Source organism: Misgurnus anguillicaudatus, chromosome 8, assembly GCF_027580225.2.
Source record: "Misgurnus anguillicaudatus chromosome 8, ASM2758022v2, whole genome shotgun sequence".
NCBI lineage: Eukaryota > Metazoa > Chordata > Actinopteri > Cypriniformes > Cobitidae > Misgurnus > Misgurnus anguillicaudatus.
The window spans coordinates 12,295,363-12,314,874 of record NC_073344.2 but is presented as its reverse complement, the minus strand read 5'-3'; the positions used below and the strand labels follow the sequence as shown (position 1 = coordinate 12,314,874).

General features: G+C 38.6%; 1 protein-coding gene across 1 annotated transcript in view; it reads right to left on the bottom strand.

The window, feature by feature from the left end:
* The window catches only part of cyfip1 (cytoplasmic FMR1 interacting protein 1), a 55,807-nt gene extending 36,486 nt beyond the window's left edge, over positions 1-19,321 (bottom strand). Inside the window, exons 1-11 of the mRNA XM_073870314.1 lie at positions 19,049-19,321; positions 8,379-8,499; positions 8,064-8,148; positions 7,452-7,534; positions 4,350-4,451; positions 4,090-4,271; positions 1,788-1,884; positions 1,157-1,285; positions 889-993; positions 292-383; positions 93-210 (exon numbers count right to left, since the gene is read on the bottom strand). Coding sequence (XP_073726415.1) covers positions 93-210; positions 292-383; positions 889-993; positions 1,157-1,285; positions 1,788-1,884; positions 4,090-4,271; positions 4,350-4,451; positions 7,452-7,534; positions 8,064-8,148; positions 8,379-8,495 — 1,110 coding nt within the window. The 5' untranslated portion in view covers positions 8,496-8,499; positions 19,049-19,321. The remainder of the gene's footprint in view (positions 1-92; positions 211-291; positions 384-888; positions 994-1,156; positions 1,286-1,787; positions 1,885-4,089; positions 4,272-4,349; positions 4,452-7,451; positions 7,535-8,063; positions 8,149-8,378; positions 8,500-19,048) is intronic.
* Between the last annotated feature and the right edge of the window lie 191 nt (positions 19,322-19,512).

Sequence of the window (19,512 nt, the reverse complement as noted above, 5' to 3'; positions counted from 1 at the left end):
AAGTAACAGTCATTTCACCCCACTGCCAACACCTCTGCAGTATGAGTCAGTGCATTGTGAATGAGGCATCAGTCAATGAAGAAAATACTTGCCTCGCTGTTGCTGTAACGGGCGAGCTCAGAAATGAAGCGCATGTGGTCATCACGGATTTGTATCATCTGCTCACAGATATTATACTGCGGACTACTCCCTGTCGATGTGCATGACCACCTGGAGAATACAGAGGAACCAAAACAGTAGAGTAGCGTTCATTAAAGGAAGTGATAAAGCCACGTCTTATAGGGCACTTACCTGGACTTGTTTTCCTCATAGTGAGCGCTGGTTTTGATGTAGCGGGACAGTTCAATCTGCATGTCACCAAACAGAGGCACCACCTGCAGTTGCTGTAGGGGCGGCACATAATTCACTTATTTAAGAAATGGGACAATGCACATTAATAGCCATGCAATACGTAGGAGCATGAGAATATGCTAAATCTATCCATACAGGCTAATTTTCAACATCTGTGTATTAACATCCGTTTCAAAGTGATCTGATTATAAGTAGTTAGTTGAGACACACTGCTGTTTGCACAGTATTAACATGCATTGAATGTGTTTTGTGATCTCTGCTGGATTGGTTAGAAATGAAAGGCAATCTGATTTTATCACCACATCAGTGTGGTAGTGATACAACACGTGGTTGCTTTTAAATATACTTTTATGTTGTGAATATCAGGACTCATAAGTATTTACACTGTCACATGCATCTCTGACTGCTTTCGAATGTGGTCTGGGTGGCACAGACCGCAGCTTCATTGTGTTTGCAGTAAGGATGGATAGGTGAATAAAAGCAATTTTGTTTTCTTCAGGCATCAGAGATACTTTGTCAAATCAAGAGCACACAAACCTTGAAAAACTTGTCAATCTTTGTAAGGTTGATTCTTTTCTTGGCGTCCAGTTTGTAGATGTTGCTGTTGTTTCCGTCCATCAGATAGAGACCAAAGCCCATTACCTACAAGAAATCAGATGTCAATTCACGCTTTAAAAGCAACAATGTCTGAAATTGCAATGAAATCAAGTAAATATGAATTATCAAATGGAAAAAAATTACCCGTACATATAAAGCACTTTGATGGTACTAAGAATGCACATGCTTATTTTTACTACAATCTTACTTTGAGCAGCATGTGTTTCTCACTGGGAGTGAGGTACATCTTGTTTTCATAGTACTCTACGCAGAGGTTAACAATGTCTGCCAACAGCTCATCATATCCATGGATCACCTCAAGCTGTTGCTGTAGGGACTGAAACAAAGACATCAACACATCAAGTTATTATCAATAACTTAGACACACAAGAGTTTGTCTGAAGCACCGCAGCATGCATCTGTGTGCATTAAGTTGCTTCATGAAGCCACACTGGCTCAATTACTGATGTGTAGTCTTCAGGAATCGGTTTAGGCCACACAAAACACAAGGAGGATATTCAAATTAAACAGAATCAACAACCCTGGTTTATTTTTAATACTGTATTTTCCGGACTATAAGTCAAACTTTTTTCATAGTTTGGCGGGTCCTGGAACTTATAGTCTGGTGCGACTTACACGTCAATATTATTTCATATGAACCAAGAGAAACCATTACCGTCTACAGCCGCGAGAGTCTGCTCTTTTCTGCTCCTGTATTTATGCAATTTAATGAATTCAGTGATGTGGAATGACTTTGGGACCTTTTTGAATTTGATTTGGCTTGTTCTGTTAATTTAGCCTATTCAGCCTCCTTAATATATTAAATGATGTAGATTTACCTGAGTGATCTTGTTGTGGTTTGCCAAGAACATGGATAAGTTCTGAGATTCCTGAATAGAGGACGGCTCAGCCATTTTCCTCAGGAACTGAGCAGCTCTGAAAGACAAAACATCCAAACATAGTTATAAATTAAAATGAGAAATGGAATGTGGTGATAATTAATGCACATAATATAAAGAAATAAGACCAGGTCATGCAGCGTGTGTCATTACTGCCAACAATTATAACAGTTATTTAGGGCACAGAGAGAGTGAAATAAACAAGTAAAATGGAAAGCTAGGAAGACCGCAAGGAAGCAAGAGAAAAATGTTACATAAGCACTATTCGGACGGGATTAGTTTTCCAAACGACGTTTGAGTTTCAACTTGTCCCCCAGGACGTCTGTGATTTTATGTACCGATTTGGACGGGATTAAAATGATGCAGGCTATTCCAGAGATGGGAGTGTCATTTTCATGCATTTGGGGCGTTGCAGTAGCACATGCTCTGTATACGCGTGTTTGTAATGTTTAATATTTTGCTTTAAATGTAAAATTATGACAGAACATGTAATTTATTAATTTAATTTTAACAAATCAAAATAAAATATACAAATCCTACTAAAGTAACGTTAGCCTACGTGTTTTATATAACTGTCTGCTTATAATAAACACAAAAGAAATGAAGAAATAATGATTAATAAAATGTAATATCTTTATTAATTAACATTACCATTCTGGAGTTAAACAACTTTGAACGGAGTTTCTTATAACGTTAATGATATTACAGTGACCAGTCTTAACAGTGTATGATATTCAGCTCGTCTTGATTTAATTATTTTATTTTGCCGAATGCGAAAAAACATTCATATCTGAATGAACGGGACTCAGGAAATACAATATACGCGCATAAGTAAGACCTTACGGCAGATCACGTTGGCCAAAACACAAAATGAACCGCGTTTTCAAAAGATATTGCGGGCAAACACAGACAATTGCATCCGGACGGGATTAAATTTCTCAGAGGACCTCTGAGTTCGGCGAAAAAAAATATGTAAATTGCTCTGGAATTCTTACGGAGGTCGTCAGAGAAAAACACAGACATGGCCGATTCGGACAGGATTAAAAACACAGAGGACCTCTGAGAAGCATGATTTTCTCAGAGGTAAAGGATGACAAATTTGACATTTCGTCTAGTTTAGAAGTCAGCCACAGAGGAAATAAAATTAAACCTACTAGGGGTGTAAGAAAATAAATGCAGTATTTTTTTAAATCATACAAGATTCAGGCAGTGGTTTAATTTGAAATTACATCCCGACCACTATATAGCATTCTTCTTGTCTCTGAACTTAAACAGTGACAGGAAATACTGGCATTGGGGTGCGGCACATATGTTTTGCTAAGGTTTGCATATGGTGCTGTGTTCTCAATGACAGCTTTCCTAAAATTATATCCTATTATATTCCCAAAACAAGGAAAGCCGAATATATCGACTTGGTTTACAATATCGCAATGTATCACACCATATGCACCATGATGACACATATCGGATCGCAAGATTTTTGCTGATACACACCCATGTACAACAAATAAGAGCAGAGAGTATAAAACAAACCCAATATCTTGGGAACTTTGTTAATACAATAACTACACAGATCTATATTCTGATTTTATCTTAGAAATAATTTTACACAGACAGTGTTGACACATGTATGCTTATTTTAATAATAAGAGACTGAAAATGAGTTTGGTGCAAATTAACAATTCGTTTCTGTAGCTCAGTTAATAAAGAATGGCGCCAGCAACAGCAAGGTCATGGGTTCAGTTCCCAAAAATGCTTCCTAATATAGGGGGCTTTGGATAGCTGCTAAATGTGTAATAGCAAAAATACAACACTAAGCACACTGCACAGAATGTATCCGCAAAAAAATTGTAACAGCCTCAGGCAATTGTGCCACATTGTGCTTTTCTTGAAACTGTGACAGAATTTTGATATTTTTTTAAATTGGAGAGTATAGGCTACCAATAGTACTATTTATACCCATCAGTGATTTCTAAGTAAGCAGCACTAATCCATATTGCATTTAAACTATCAACCAATTCATTACACTGCCATATTGGTTCTTGTGTACATATGCATATTATGAATATATCAGTCACTCTAAATCCATAACCTATCCAACGTGAAGTCATCTGACCTACATTTTCTCCCCAAAAATGCAGACAATTGACCAGCAAAGTCCAGACAGAGCTTTACTGCCATCTAGAGGCACTAATAAAGGGATTTAAGGCAAAAGCACAGTTCAGGAACATTGCATGGTTACCTCTTGTAGGCCGAATGGTCGTTTTTCACGCTGCACTTCATGTTCTTAAGTTCATCAAGCACTGCAAACATGTTAATGAACTTCCCCAGTGTAAGAAGATAGGCTTCAGACACAAAGTCCTTCCTACGCTCTGCGTGACAAAGGCGTCGCACTTCCCCACAGAAGCGATCTATTGCTGTTCGCTGAAAGAGGAACGTGAAAAAGAACATCAGCACTTCGGTGACTTCAAAACCAGGGTATAGTTTCAGAGATCAAATTACCTGAAAATACATGAAGTTCATTAGTTTGGTGACTTCGGGCTCCAGCACCTCCACTGTCTTCTCATAGATTTCCACTCTGTTGGGCTGTTCATTACACTTCACCTGAGAGAGACGGACATCGAGAGGTCAACAGAGCAGACCATCAAAAAATGCACTTTTGCAAATAAGTATTGCTGCTTTTCTAAACTTAACAAGTTGCAGAAAGAGCTCTTAAAAAGTCATGACTCATGGTGGTGGTAGACGTTTATTTTTTTTTTTCAAAAGAATGCTGGGTGGTTGAAACCTTGTGGTTTGAGGGGCATGTGGTGTGAACAGCCTATGACTTGAAAAAGCCTGTAGTGTGATGTAAGGCATTTGTAGGGCAAAGAGTCAGTGGCGTGAGGAGCCTATAGCGGGTCGCACACCGGCCGCGCAGCTCAGCGGAAAAAAAAAACGAACACATTGTTTTCTATGAGTATACGCACACTGGTGCCACCAGGTGGCGCCTGTCCACGCCGCCCAGCTTTGACTCAGGAAGTTGCTCAAATTCCTGTCGCGCCACTCACATGGTTTAACATTAAATACCATCATATTTGTCCCTAATCATTAACGATTAACATTTGCTGCTAACGTATATTGAGCATTTTGAAGTAGACGCTATCTGACAAAGCTTGCGCTATTTAATGTGCACTTCCGGTTTACGATACCTCAGAGTTGACCTAGACGCGACGCGGCGTGACGCTGAGCTGTGCGGCCGGTGTGCGATCCCCTTATGACATGAGAAGCCTGTAGTATGAGGCCAGTAGGGCTGGGGCAATAAATCGTGCGATTCTGCTTGCTACACTTCTCGATAAATTACGTGAAATGCCACTACATCCAAAAGCCAGAGAGTGCTCTTGTGCAAAAACTCAATATGCACTCCAGAAGTATTACTGTTCGCAGCTCCACGAAATGCCTAGAAGCATATTTATATTACTGTTCATCAAACCTTTTCAGGTATTTTTATAATAATAAAGAATATTTATAATGATTATGTTTGACAAGATTTGCCTTTTCAAATGCATGTTATAAACAACTGAAACTTAGTGATTTTAGATTTACACGGATTTCATACTGATCAAATAGGCATAATACATAAAAAAGCTGTGCACAATATCGCCTTTGGGATTAAGAATCGATATCAGACAAGCATTGTTAGGATGAATCGTGACTTATCGTCCCAGCCCTAGAGATGAGGCAGTTGTAGGAATTATGCCAGTGACACACTGGATGCGTGGCATAAGCGTCTCAGCTGTGTGGCGTGTTCGTTTTAAATTCGGCTCCCATGTAACAGGTTAGAGCTTGCAGACTGCCTGCATGAGACGCGTGTCTCAGCTGCGGATCGAGACACGCGGAATACGCGTGCATGCTAGAAATAAAACCAACGCCTTATTTTCACGTGACACACAAACGTTTCCGAAGCGTTTCCAGGCAAAATAGAATAGGAAAATATGTTTTATGTCATTTTGTACATAAATATATTAATGAATGACATTTTGTCTATAGGTTGACATAAATTTAGATTTAAATGTAGTTTTAAAAAATAAATAAATATTGATTTCAAATATTGCACCTGTCAAACAGTCTATTTTGCCCGTTAATACTGTTGTCCTTTATCAGTAGGCTTTATATTTATGTCTGGTCTGTCGGCGGCACTCCTCTATGTCACCTACAGCAGCAGCAGCGCACCAGCCCCGAGTCAGGCATGGTTCTGGTGAGTAAAGACACAGAAAACGCAACGCAGCCGCCACGCTCATGCCACGCAGCCAGTGTGTCACCGGCCTTAGTCTGTGGCGTGAAGAGCCTATTGCATGAGAAGCCTGTAGTGTAAGGTGACGCAGTTGTAGAGCAAAGAGCCTGTGATGTGAGAAGCCTATGACATGAAGAGCCTGTAGTGTGAGGTGACGCAGTTGTAGGGAAAAGTCTGTAGCGTGAGGAGCCTACACTCTAAGAAATCATGTGTTAATTTTAAAAACTGTTTTGTATTATCCTATTTAACACATTATGTGTCATTTTGTGTTGATTTTGAGCTCAAATAAATAGAAAGGACAACACAAGATGTGTTAAAACAACACAAAGTGTGTTGTTCCAAAAATTTCACAAAGATGTGTTAAAGGATTAGTCCATTTTCTTAAAAATAATCCAGATAATTTACTCACCACTATGTTGATGTCTTTCTTTGTTCAGTCGAGAAAAAATTATGTTTTTTGAGGAAAACATTCCAGGATTTTTCTCATTTTAATGGACTTTAATGGACACCAACACGTAACATTTTTAATGTAGTTTAAAATAGCAGTTTCAAAGGACTCTAAACGATCCCAAACGAGGCATAAGGGTCTTATCTAGCGAAACGATAAGAAAAATAAATAATATGCACTTTTAAACAACAACTTCTCATCTATCTCCGGTCATGTGACGCGCCAGCGCGACCTTACAAAATATGTCATCACGTCAAGAGGTCATGGAGGACGTATGTCAAACTACGCCCCAGTGTTTACAAGTGTGGAGAAAGAGGACCATTCCAACGTTGTTGTATGTCGAATGACATTAATTAATATGCGTTTCATATATGTAACACGTGACCTTTCCACGGCATTATGCAATTACGTGAGGTCGCGCTGGCGCGTCACAGGACCGGAGATAGACGAGAAGTGGTTTAAAAGTGCATATTTTTTCTTTTTCTAGAAAAGACCCTTATGCCTCGTTTGAGATCGTTTAGACTCCGTTGAAACTGCAATTTTAAACTGCATTAAAACTGTTAAGTGTTGGGGTCCATTAAAGTCCATTAAAATAAAAAAAATCCTCAAAAGCATAATTTCTCCTGGACTGAACAAAGAAAGACATCAACATTTTCGATGACATGGTGGTGAGTAAATTATCTGAATTTTTTTGTAAGAAAAAGGACTAATCCTTTAACTAGATGTGTTGTCCTTAACTAGACACAAGATGTGTTATTTTAACACATTTGTTTAAGAATATATGACACGAGAAGACTTTAGCGTGAGGTTAGGCAGTTGTAAGGCCAAGAGTCTGTGGTGTGAGGAGCCTATCGTGTGAGGTGAGACTGTGATGTGGGTTAATTACCTGAGGAATGGCTCTTGAACAGCTCCTCCATGTGTAAAGCATCACAGCATACTCCTGACCTTCCTCCAACATCTCATTCATGTAACACAGCAAATCTCATCATGAAATAATTGAATGCGTATAGACTTTTTACACAAACACATGTCAAGCACAGACTCTCTTTTCTCAAAAAAAGAATCTGTTTGAGATTTCACTCGCGGTCCCCTGAATGAGACTGTGTGTCACTGCAGTACTCTCACCAACACTGAATCCTCACTGATGCCAAGCACTCCTTGACAGTGATTACCTCTCGCTAATAAAGCCCATAGTAGTTTCCCATTCAACACAAAACCTATTCAGAACGGCACAGTCCGACTGGCCAGGTTTCTTAAATCAGCACAGGGGATGCGAATAATGAAGACATCTAATGGGCTGCCCTAAAACCATTTAAGCCACAGACAGATTTTAGCAGGGTTTTCAGAGGGGTGGTTCGGGCATTTGGGGTCAGGTTAACAAAGTTCTGATGATGCTGAGGTTTAAGCCAACGCAGTAATTTAAAGTAGGGCGGCCTGTGATGGCGGAGTTATGTACACAACCTCTTTGTATGGAGATGTTGAAAGGGTCTTACCATGTTGGAGTGGACCGTGGCCTGCTCGATGTATCGGGCTATGCCCGTCACGAAGGCATTGCGGTCCTCAAAGTTGGTGTTGAAGTTGGGCTAGGGGAGTAGAAACATGCAGTGTAAAGCAGTGTAAGAAATTAACAATTTTTTAAAGGATATTTATAACTTTATAAATCCAGATTTGGAATACCAGAGGCATTTTTTCACTGTGTATCAGTTTTGTATTATTTTATACAATACTGGCCATACAGGATGTTTTATACATCATTTAAATGATATGCGTAAAACATTTAAATATAAAGAGCAGATTTACGGTCAGGTGTTACCTGGTATATGAGGGAGGACGGCAGAGGTTCAATGCAGGGCTGCTGATCTGGGAGCGGCAGCTCCTCCAGCAGGTCCACGTTGGACAGAGCATCTTCTAAAGTCACTGTAGATGCCATGACTCTGAAGGAGGGAAAACAAAAAACTTGAAATGCATGCAAGAACAGGCTTGCACTCGGAGTGTCTGAAACAGCATTTCATTTGTAGTGCTTTTGCAAAATGTACTGTGCCCCGTATGCAAATTGAAGCAACCAAACGAACTACAACGTTTGTGCAAAACACCACAGCGCATTTGGTGAGGAATTCTGTATCCAATAATCCAAGGAGCTAGGCTTGCCTTTTCACTTTGTGATGAATGTATCAAAAACAAGAACAGCAATGAGTTTTCCCCTAAAAAATACTTTATTGAAATAAAAAAATAATAATAATTCTGTTATTCCTAAAATGTGGGACACCACCAAAAATAATAGCTGACAGTATCTGATAGGCCTACTTACAGCATATGAAGAGTTTGGTTCCAAAACGCGATAAACGTCATTTTTGAAAAAAATTAGTTACTGCCAAAATCAGTATTATCTCCGGTCAGTATTAAAAAGTAAATTCTTAATTTTACGCAAAATCCAATATACGCCGTGTTATTCTGTCATCTTTTCTCCCTTTTTTCCCAAAATGCAATAAACGCCTCTCCTCCTTTTTTACAGAACGCAATAAATCCACTCCAGAAATTCTAGCCCACCATTCCACGCAATGTAAACAAACAATGGCGGCGCGTTGAGTACACGGAATCCTAGTTTTCCGCATCTACTTTGTACTTCGTGATTAACAAACAAAACAAAATAATACTTTAAATCGCATTGATAAACCTGTGAGGGTTTTCTGTGACGGGAAAGAAACGCCAACATCTAATAATTTACGCGAAGCACTCGGGAGACTGGTGCTTCTCTTCTGACAGCATCAAGTTTCTCATGCTAACACATTGACCCCAGGGGATCTTATGAAAAACTTTACATTATTTTACTCAAAGTCAATGAAAATCGAGCAGGACCAAAACATTTTAAAGCCGATCGCTGTGAAAAATGTTAAGCGACAACGTCAAGTATAACCGCAGCAATGACAGTGATCTTAATATAACAAAGTAAGTGTTCTGATTATTGACATTAATGTTTATTTTTTTAATCAGTGTGTACAACTGTTCAACTAAATGAATATAACATGGCAAAGATGAATGCACATTTATATAGGCTATTGATTCAATAGATTTCTAGCATATTGAAAAAAAAACTGTCATGGATTTATTGCATTTTGTGGAAAAAATAATTAGTTTTTATAAAAAATCTTTGAAAATCAAGTTATGGATTTTATTTTTTTATGTTTTTATAACCTAAAGATGCTATGTGAAAGTTTGTAACAGAAAATAATGGTTTTCATCTTGTCACTTTCTTGGTATAGAAAACACGTTTTTACCGAAATTTGTCAAAATGGATTTATTGCGTTTTGGAACCAAACTCTTCATATATACTGCAGTGTGTCTCTCTAGATGGCTTTGATAATATCAAGCATCAACACACACAAAGGAAATGTTTGATAAAACCATGGCAACAAAGTCATTAAAGTTTTATAGGTGACAGGAAAAAATAAAACTTAAAACAAGCTGTTCTCTTCCTAACCGTAGCAGCTTTTCACACCTCGCAGCTCTTGACTGTCAAAACGAAAGTTTCCTAGTACATTAGAAATCTGCGCTCTTACTCCTCGGTTCTTCTCTTCCTCTTTTGTGTCAAACCCTAAGGCCTGTTTTATTAACGATGACACAGAAACGGCCGACAGGACACTGAAAGGACAAGAAATTAATAGAGACAATGCATGCTTGAGGAAGTGAAGCTGAGCTACTGTGATCTTAAACAGATTATTGCAGATAAGATGGAGTCAGATAAATACTGAAGTGATATGCTGTGAAAACCAGAAGATGATGGAAAGCAATAGATTGGTGATTAGGGCTTCGCTATATACTGAAATATTGTAGATGCACACTTCGCAATAGTTTGCAATACCTAAATTTTAATACTTCCACAGTATAGTATAGTGTATAGTCAGTTTTACCAAAAATAATGGCACAAAAATGAGTGCTTGCTTGCGTGTACTCTGACGTGTGGAAGATGATCAACAATAAAAAAGTGAGACGTACGTGTTATATAATAATATGTTTTAAAAATATTCTAATAAATTCAAACTTAAAGCATTATCGTATATAGCATAAGAAAAGTTATCACACTTTTCTTCAATATCATGCAGCCCTACTGAAGATGACGCGTTTATACTAATTAATTCTTTACATAGTAACATCACATCATAAACAACATCACACATACTGGCTGACATTCATATGCTGACATTGTGAAGAGTGTAAACCAGTGGTTCTCAAACTTTACGGTGTGCCCCGCCCCACCACTAAACAAAATGTATAACATAAAACAATCTCATGCATTAAATTAAACCTATTACATTATACAATAAAAGTGCTGTTGATTGGTAGCTAAATCTTTCTGAGGTTTAATTACACAAAATTTATGATAAATTAATGCGTTTTATAGACGTTTCAGCAGTAACAACATAAACAAGCGGCTTTCGTGGTCAACACGTAACTTCCGGTAAACTCTGCTAAGAATAAAATGAAAGTAGTTTATTTATATAACAAGCAAAATAAACAACACGTAGATTACATAGGAAAGCAAAACATTTGTTATTTTTCGACGAGGTATTCGTTTAAGAGTTCAGTTTCAGCAACTAGTCAGACCATTAAACAAACAGAAACCGGAAGTAAAGTTCGGACCAGACGCATATCGCATCACCGCATGTGTGCCAGATGAAACAGTCTATATAACAAGCAAAATTAACAACACATAGATTACATAGGAAAGCAAAACATTTGTTATTTTCGACGAGGTATTTGTTTAAGAGTTCAGTTTAGCAGCTAGTCAAACCACTATAAAATCTGAAACCGGAAATAAAGTTCAGACCAGACGCGTATCGTGTCCGATGAAACGGTCTAATGTCATAAAACTGGGGCCCCCTGTTTGGTGTGTAAGTGTGTATAAGTACATGTTAACAATATGCAAAAGGTACAAATCCCAAAATAAACGATGACGCGAGTTATCATTTTCAACTTAAATCGCTTTTCTTGGACTATAACAAACACACGGATTGTAAGCAACAGTTTACTTTCTCTGCCTGTTGACGTGGACACGACGGTCATTATCATAATTTCTGCCTGTGAGTAGCCTATGTTTTCATACTTTCTGGACTATAAGTCACACCGGAGTATAAGCCGCATCATTCAAAAATGCGTCATTAAGACGAAATAACATATATAAGTCACAGTGGACTAAACGTTGCGTTTATTTAGAAAATTATTTCACAAAATCCCAGCCGAAGAACAGACATTTAATCTGGAAAGGCAAGTTATTTAACTAAACAATGGCACACAAAAAGCAGGCTGAATAGATGTCTGTATGTTAAAGTAATACTATCATTTATTTAAACGATAAACCATAGCATACAGCACTTACCTGGAAGGTTGAATAGGCTAAATTAACCAAACAAGCCAGATAGCGTGAAGGTCGCATACTCGTCATTCCACATTACAGAATCCATTGAATTACATAAATACAAAAGCAGCATATGGGGGACTCTCACGGCTGTAGACGGTAATATTGTCTCTTGCCTCATAAATGCAAAATTAATTCATACTGACTTACAAGGTGCACAAGACGCAGCGCCAGCCAAGTTATGAAAAAAAACGCGTCATATAGACCGAAAAATACGGTAGTGACTAAACAATGACTCAAACGCAAGTTTTGTGCAGTGCAGAGTAGCACTTGTTTGTCGTTTCTACGATCACAAATCAGACATGGTTTTAAAGTTTAATCCTTACCTTACCAATCTGTTACGTTCTGTTCAAGTCGCGCTGGTAAAGTTAATCGATCTGTATTTTCTTCATCAGATTCGGCTCGTATTGATAAGGTAGTAAAGATGATATTAACCCCTGTCAGTATTGCATTGGGGGCGTATCTTCCAAACATGCAAGGTGAATTTAATGTTGATTTTAGCAATGTAATAGGTGCTTTTTAATACCAGGTGTAAACAAGGCCTGAGACAAGGTAAAACCAGGGACCACAGAGAGTCCCAAGTGTGAGAGACAGATAGTGAGAGAGAAAGAGAGAGGAAGCAAACAGTAGACAAAAGCAGAAGGAGGCAGAGGATCAGGAAGCGACGGACTGCAGGAAACAGTCAAAGTGAGCAGAACAGAGATTAAAGCACTTAAGGCTATCAAGAACAACAAACCATCCGTTGAGCAACAAAGTCACGTTATCACACACACACACACACACACACACACACATAGCCAGACAGCTGCTTTTGCCAAAAGCATTTGAGCGAACAGCTGCAATCTTACAGCAAAAGTGCCTTAAAGGGGACACAATGAGATCTGGTGAAACTTGTTAAAAAAATTGTTAACACTGGAAGCTGGTATTATTTCCCCTAGGCATTACAGTATACCTAAAACACGTGTACTTGCACAAGATAAATATTCATAAACAGGTAGCCAAGCAATCCTGCAAGCAATGGCATCTCCAAACAGAGTAAAACTATTTCCATACATTTTCAAAATAGGTGAATTTAAAGCAGGAATCCCTGCAGCTAAGTATCTATAGTTGATCTCTGCAGGACGCAGGAATGTGAGAGGGTTAGAAAAACATCAAAGCTCGGTCTTGTGGTTTTCTGTCAAAGACAAATACAGCATATGATGACGTAATCTAGTAGTTTTCACAGTAGTTTCCTAGCACCAAACATGTACTTGTACTCCTTACGTGACATAAGAATTCAGTCATACACAAACCACAAAGCCATTTTTTTTCTGCTTTGAAGCAACAGGGAAGTTGCCTTGAGACAGCTGGCCATCGTTCCTTTTTTAATACTTCATACGGTTCTTAAACTGATGTTCAGATGACACATTTAAAAATGCTGATGTGCAAGCAGGAATCTCATTCATCCAGGTCACACGCTGGGAAGTAAACCAGAGCATTTTGCTAAATAACCCCTGACAAAGTGTCAAAGTAACTACAGGACGGCAGCAAGTAAAGAAGTCGATTTCTTCACAAGCCTAGTCATGCCCCTGCAGAAATGCACATCTAAATATTTCTCTTTTGGGTAGATTAAGATCAAGCACCCTTTTATGGATGGGGGTGTGGCTGAGGAGATACAATTTTTTATACATATCTATTACCCTGATCTAGGCAATCAGATATGGAATTTTTGCCAAAAATCAGAGATTAAAAGAATGCCAGGAAGGAAGTCGAGTCATATACACTACGACGGATATATTACATAAACACACTATAGCAACAATCTACGCCCATGTTCACATGATACAAAAAAAAACCTTTTGCACTTTCGAAAACCTTCATGTACACATGGCAACACTGTCAAAATACTTAAAAGGCTGTCAGAGGATGGCAATGTTACCTTGTTAAGGAACACTACACGTTTGCGCACATATGCATTCTACTACAAAGCAATAAATACAAACAAATTTTGTTTAGACGGATGATGAAGTAGGTTTATTACTACAAGTGACCCTGGACTATAAAGCTGCAAAATTTTGTTAACTTTGTTGGAAAAGTGTTAATAAACTTAGTATCCTGTAGGCCACCATTGTTTCGATGATACCCGCTCATATGCATCTGTTATCACCGATTCGCGTTTGGTCAAATGTGTTCGAGAAGCCACATAAAACCACCTACTCCCCGCCTACTGATCTAATGTGATATACAGAGCGCAAAATTTTTCTAGCGTGAGCCCACAGTGTTAAAGGGGACGTTTCACAAAACTTTAAGATGCAAAATAAATCTGTAGTGTCTCCAGAGTACGTATGTGAAGTTTTAGCTCAAAATACCATATAGATAATATATTATGACATGTTAAAATTGCCACTTTGTAGGTGTGAGCAAAAATGTGCCACTTTGGGTGTGTCCTTTAAAATGCAAATGAGCTGATCTCTGCACTAAATGGCAGTGTCGTGGTTGGATAGTGCAGGGGCGATATTATCCCCTTCTGACATCACAGGGGGAGCCAAATTTCAATTAACTATTTCTAGGTTGATAGAAGCACTGGAGACCTAATTATAGCACTTAAACATGGAAAAGTCAGATTTTCATGATATGTCCCCTTTAAGGACAGTCTTTGGGCTTTCATTATTGAAACTGAACTGGCCTCTTTCATTCTTGTTTAATTTTGCAAGCGTGTGAAAGTTGAGCGAGCTTGTTTCATTAATTGCGCTGAAATATCAGATAAAGCTCTTACATGTACATGTACAAAACTCTGTGCGGCAAATTTGGAAGAATCCTGATACTTACACGTACAATGCCAGGATTTATTTGTTCAAAAATTTGTATTAGAATGATTTCTGAAAGAAAAAATAAATGCAGGCTTGAAGAGCATACGAGACTTCCTTCAAAAACATAAAAAATAGTAATGTGTCCAAAACGTTTGGGTGGTACAGCAATTCGTATGATAACAGAAAACTTGATAGCAAAATGTAGAAGAAAAAAGCATCAAAGCTTGAGCTTGCTACATGATAGCTGGCCTCATACATTTTCAATGAAATACTGCTAGCGTACGATTAGATATGATTATTGGCTAGATAGCTAGCTATTGTATAAATACATTTTGGCATTTGCTAGTTAAACTGTAATACCATAGATAAAAATATATTGTTTTATCATCAAAACTTACTTGACGATGAAGTCTTTAAGTTTAAATGCAGCTCAAAAGTGTGGCTTCTGTGGTAGTCAAGGCATGGAAAATGGAGAGGAATTCCCCCTTAAGTGATACATGGAGTTTTTTATTTCAGGGGGAGTGTGTGTGGGAGAGGGTCATTTTTAGACACTACCTTTTTAATTATCTCACCTAAACATTTTCTCATTCAGTGTATGTCTTTACTAGGATAATGTTGTTGCACACTAGCTTACACAAAGCACAAGGAAGTTTAAAACAAATGTATACATGCAAAAATTGACATTTTGACATTATTTTGTGTGCAAATCTACATTTTTGTAGCTCCAGATTTCACTCTCTTCCTGAAATTAACTAATTTGAAAAGTGATGTGCCCTGATTGGCCAGCTAATCTGTACGTTGTGATCGGTCTGAATAACTCTGAAGTCAGCCGGAAATGTGACGCTCCTTACCATGTTTGAAAGATTCGCTCACAATCCAATGCTAACAGGAGTTAACTTACAGGCTGCGCGTCCGAAACGGGAGGAATTATGATAATATCGGTCTTCTCTACATCACCAATCCCAGGAAGTAAACTGTTGCCTACTATCCGTGTGATTGTTGTGAACCAAGAAAAATTTACGTTGGAAATGATAACTAACGTCATCATTTATTTTGAGGTATGTAACTTTTGCATATCGTGTATGAATACACACTTACACACCAAAGGAAATGTAAAAACACGAATCTGACCATAGGTGCTCTTTAATTTCCCTGTAATAGGCAACTGTGCACTTTTTTCAAACTCCTTGTTTAGTTCCATTAATTCCCAGATATATTCCTGTTAATTCCCATCCATGTAAAGTTTCCAGCCTTGAAAATTCCCAGAATTTACAACCCTATCGCCAACAGACCACCCCCTCAGTAATCAGGACAGAAGCGGTCGAAAGTGAACAAGAGAGACAGATTAAAATACCAGGTGTAAACGTGATGCGTCTCTCTTGTCCACTTATGATCCAATCGACCAAAACACATCTTAATACCAGGTATAAACAGCCTCAGAATAAAAGTTATACAGGTATAAAAGACACTCAGGCTATGTCCACATGAAGCCGGTGCATTCCCTATCCGATCATTTTTTTTTCTTGCTCTAAAAAAATAATCCGTAAACACGAAACCACTGAAACCGACTGAAAGCAGTGTAGTATATATGCCGGACCAGAATGGGGCGCTGTAATTCGCCACAGATATACACTATACACGGAGAAGAAGACTTTGAGCATGCGCATAACCAACGTATGGTGTTGTCCATTATCGCTTGTTGGTCACCACAATTGCATAGAAGCAATAGATTTTGCTGTAATAAAGCTAGTAGGCTTTAGTAGCTTTTGTAGCACGAACACAATCACGTAGTCCGCCGTTATTGTTGTTGCCGTTACGTGTGACGCTTCCGACACGTGATGTGATGACGTTTTCGCTTCACAAAATATACGGATTGGCTGGCCAGACGAAACCGCAAGGGTGTCGGTTTCAGATTTATCCACTTTAGGACCCGGTTTCAAAAAATAGCGGATTCAGTCTCCCAAAACGCCGGATCCGTGTGGATGAAACGCCAATTCGATAACAAATTTATACGTATACAGTGATGCGCGTCTCCGTGTGGACAGCCCCTCAGAAAACTTTAGCAAACACATAACATAGCCTGGGAACTTTCCACAACCCTTTAGTATTGTGTCAGTTAATGCAGAGGAAAGCACATCTCTTATCTTTCTGATAAAAAGTTCGCCTTTTTTATTTATGGCCACTTTAAAGTCACACTTGTGATCTATTACCATCAGTCGTTTAACTGACTGCATCTGCACTGGTGATAGCTGCTCACTAAAGAGACTAAACATTTTGCTACATAACTAGGAAATCTACTGTTTGTCTTTAGAAAAAAACTGAGATCATCCAGCACAACTGTGACCTTGCTCATACTCCAGTACTACTGTTGATCCTGACTGCATGCATACATGACCCACAACCTATTATGAAAAAAACACTTAAGCTAGCTTTAAAGCATCTGAAAGAAAACCATCACAAGTCCAGTCCACCATCTGCACATCTGCTCCAGTCTGGCCATGCTACTACACTTAAGATTCAACAAACAACAACTATAAACTTCCCAGACCATGCAAAACACAATACAACCTTAACTTTAGCTGTAAACTAGTGGACTTATTTCACAGTTTGCAAAAAATGTATGCCTTTAACACATGTGGCACAGACACGTTGCCATCTTTTCGAAATGTTCACACTTAGTTGGTTGCAAACATTTTCAGCGTGTAGGCAATCACACCTTCCTCATAGCAACCTTGGTAGTACACAATTCATAACAAGAACCCTGCACTGCTTTGCCACAGACACAAATCATTTTAACACTTTAAACTACCCCTGCACTGCCATGCATACTGTACGTCATGGGGGGATGAACATTAGCCTGTTACATTAAAGTAAATCAAAGTAAAGTGTCTCTATTTGGGTCTTTCAAAACCAATTTAGATGATCGTTTGAATCGTAAAGTTTACACGGGCTGAGAAACAAACAAATTCCTACAACAGTAGGGCTGGGCAAAAAAATCTATTTTTCGATAAATCGTTTTTTGAAACGTGGTCGATTAAAAATCGATTCTCAAAGAGCAGAATCGACTTTTTTCATATTTATTTCCGCAAACATTGAACGGAGGAATGGAAGCATTTTAGATTTCGCAAGAAACACGTGTTGTGGCTTTTAATTTGTTTTTATTAATTACCAACTTGTAAACTGCTGTTCACTGTTCTTTTTTATTAATATAGTATTTGTATTTTATCTATATTCATTGAGTTGAATCGAGAATCGAGTATAAAAACCTACCTCGAAAATTTAATCGAGAATCGGAATCGAATCGATTTTATAGCTTGTGAATCGAAATCTAATTGATCTGGAACATCTGAATCGATACCCAACCCTATACAACAGCATTATCAGCATCTCACAGGGGTGTGGACTACATGAATGTCCTGTCTGATCCACAAATCCCAATGTCCCAAAATTGTGAATGATATCTTCATTTTCATTCCAGACAAGAGCTGGATTAGAGGGGAAAGTTGACTGAGATCATAAAGGTGGTATCATATAGACTATGCGATTTGCAATGAAGAACCACCCCTGACAAATCTGTTCATCCCGTCTCTTTTCAGGAAACAAACAGTGTTTTAAATTAACACTGTTCACTTTGCTATGAGTGACTGAAGTTGGTTGTTATGGATAGAGGTTAATCAACTAGCATTAAATAACTTAAGTTTTTTAAAAAGGCCATTTCTAAAAACATAAAACGTATATGAACAACATAATATTAGGAGACAGACATCATTATAGAAGTAATAAATATATATTGCACAAATTTCAACGCAATGCTTTTAAAACATACAACTGTAATACAGTATAGTAACACAAACTGTAACACTACTACCCAAGAGTGTTTCCTACAATTTCAGTAAAACTGTGCAAATTACACTACAACTACGCTACAAGCAAGCAAGAAACAAACTACAACGCTCCCAAAATAATAAACTAAGTGCTGCAAATGTAATATATTATGCTTTTATTATAGGGGCGTTTTAGTTTGTCGCGTCGAGCCCTCACCGTTTGGAATGTATGTTGCGTTTACTCACGCGCATTCGCGAGTACAGGCCCACCTCAGCGACAAACTTCAAACAAATCAAAGAAATGGAAAAAAAAACACCGCTTCTGTCATACAACTATAACAATCCCATTCACAACAAAACTACCTTACCCGAAAGCGGACTGTTTAAAAGTACGACAACTGTTTGTAAAAAAGACAACACCCAGAATGAAAGTAAGTCACGGCTCCGCTTTACCCACCCTTAACTTGAGTTTTCCAGGACAAACTATGCGCTCCAGTTGGTCAAGCGTGCATTTTGCGTTGTGATTTTGAAGTCTGCCGAGGGTGAGGGATAACTCTCGAAGTCGTTATCGTCGGTTAATCCGCTGAAGTTTGGAATTGCTGAGGGAGTTTGCGGAGGAATGCTGCCCGCAGTAAATGTTGTCGCGGGCCCGGAGCTTGAGCTGGAGTTCCTGTTGCGCTCTACAGGGAAATTCAACAGGAAACTCCAGTGCCGCGCGCACGCCAGCAGGGGGCGTTCGGGATCAGAGTCACTCAAGTACTCAGTGACGTCGTTATGTGGGTTTTACTTCAAGCAGCACTGCGCAGCCCGATCGGCGTATGACATCAAAGTACCGCGAGAGCGGTACGTCAAAGTACCCTCGCGATACTTTTCTGTTTTACGGCGATTGTTCTGCGCATTTCTGCGCAGTAGCGTATGAGG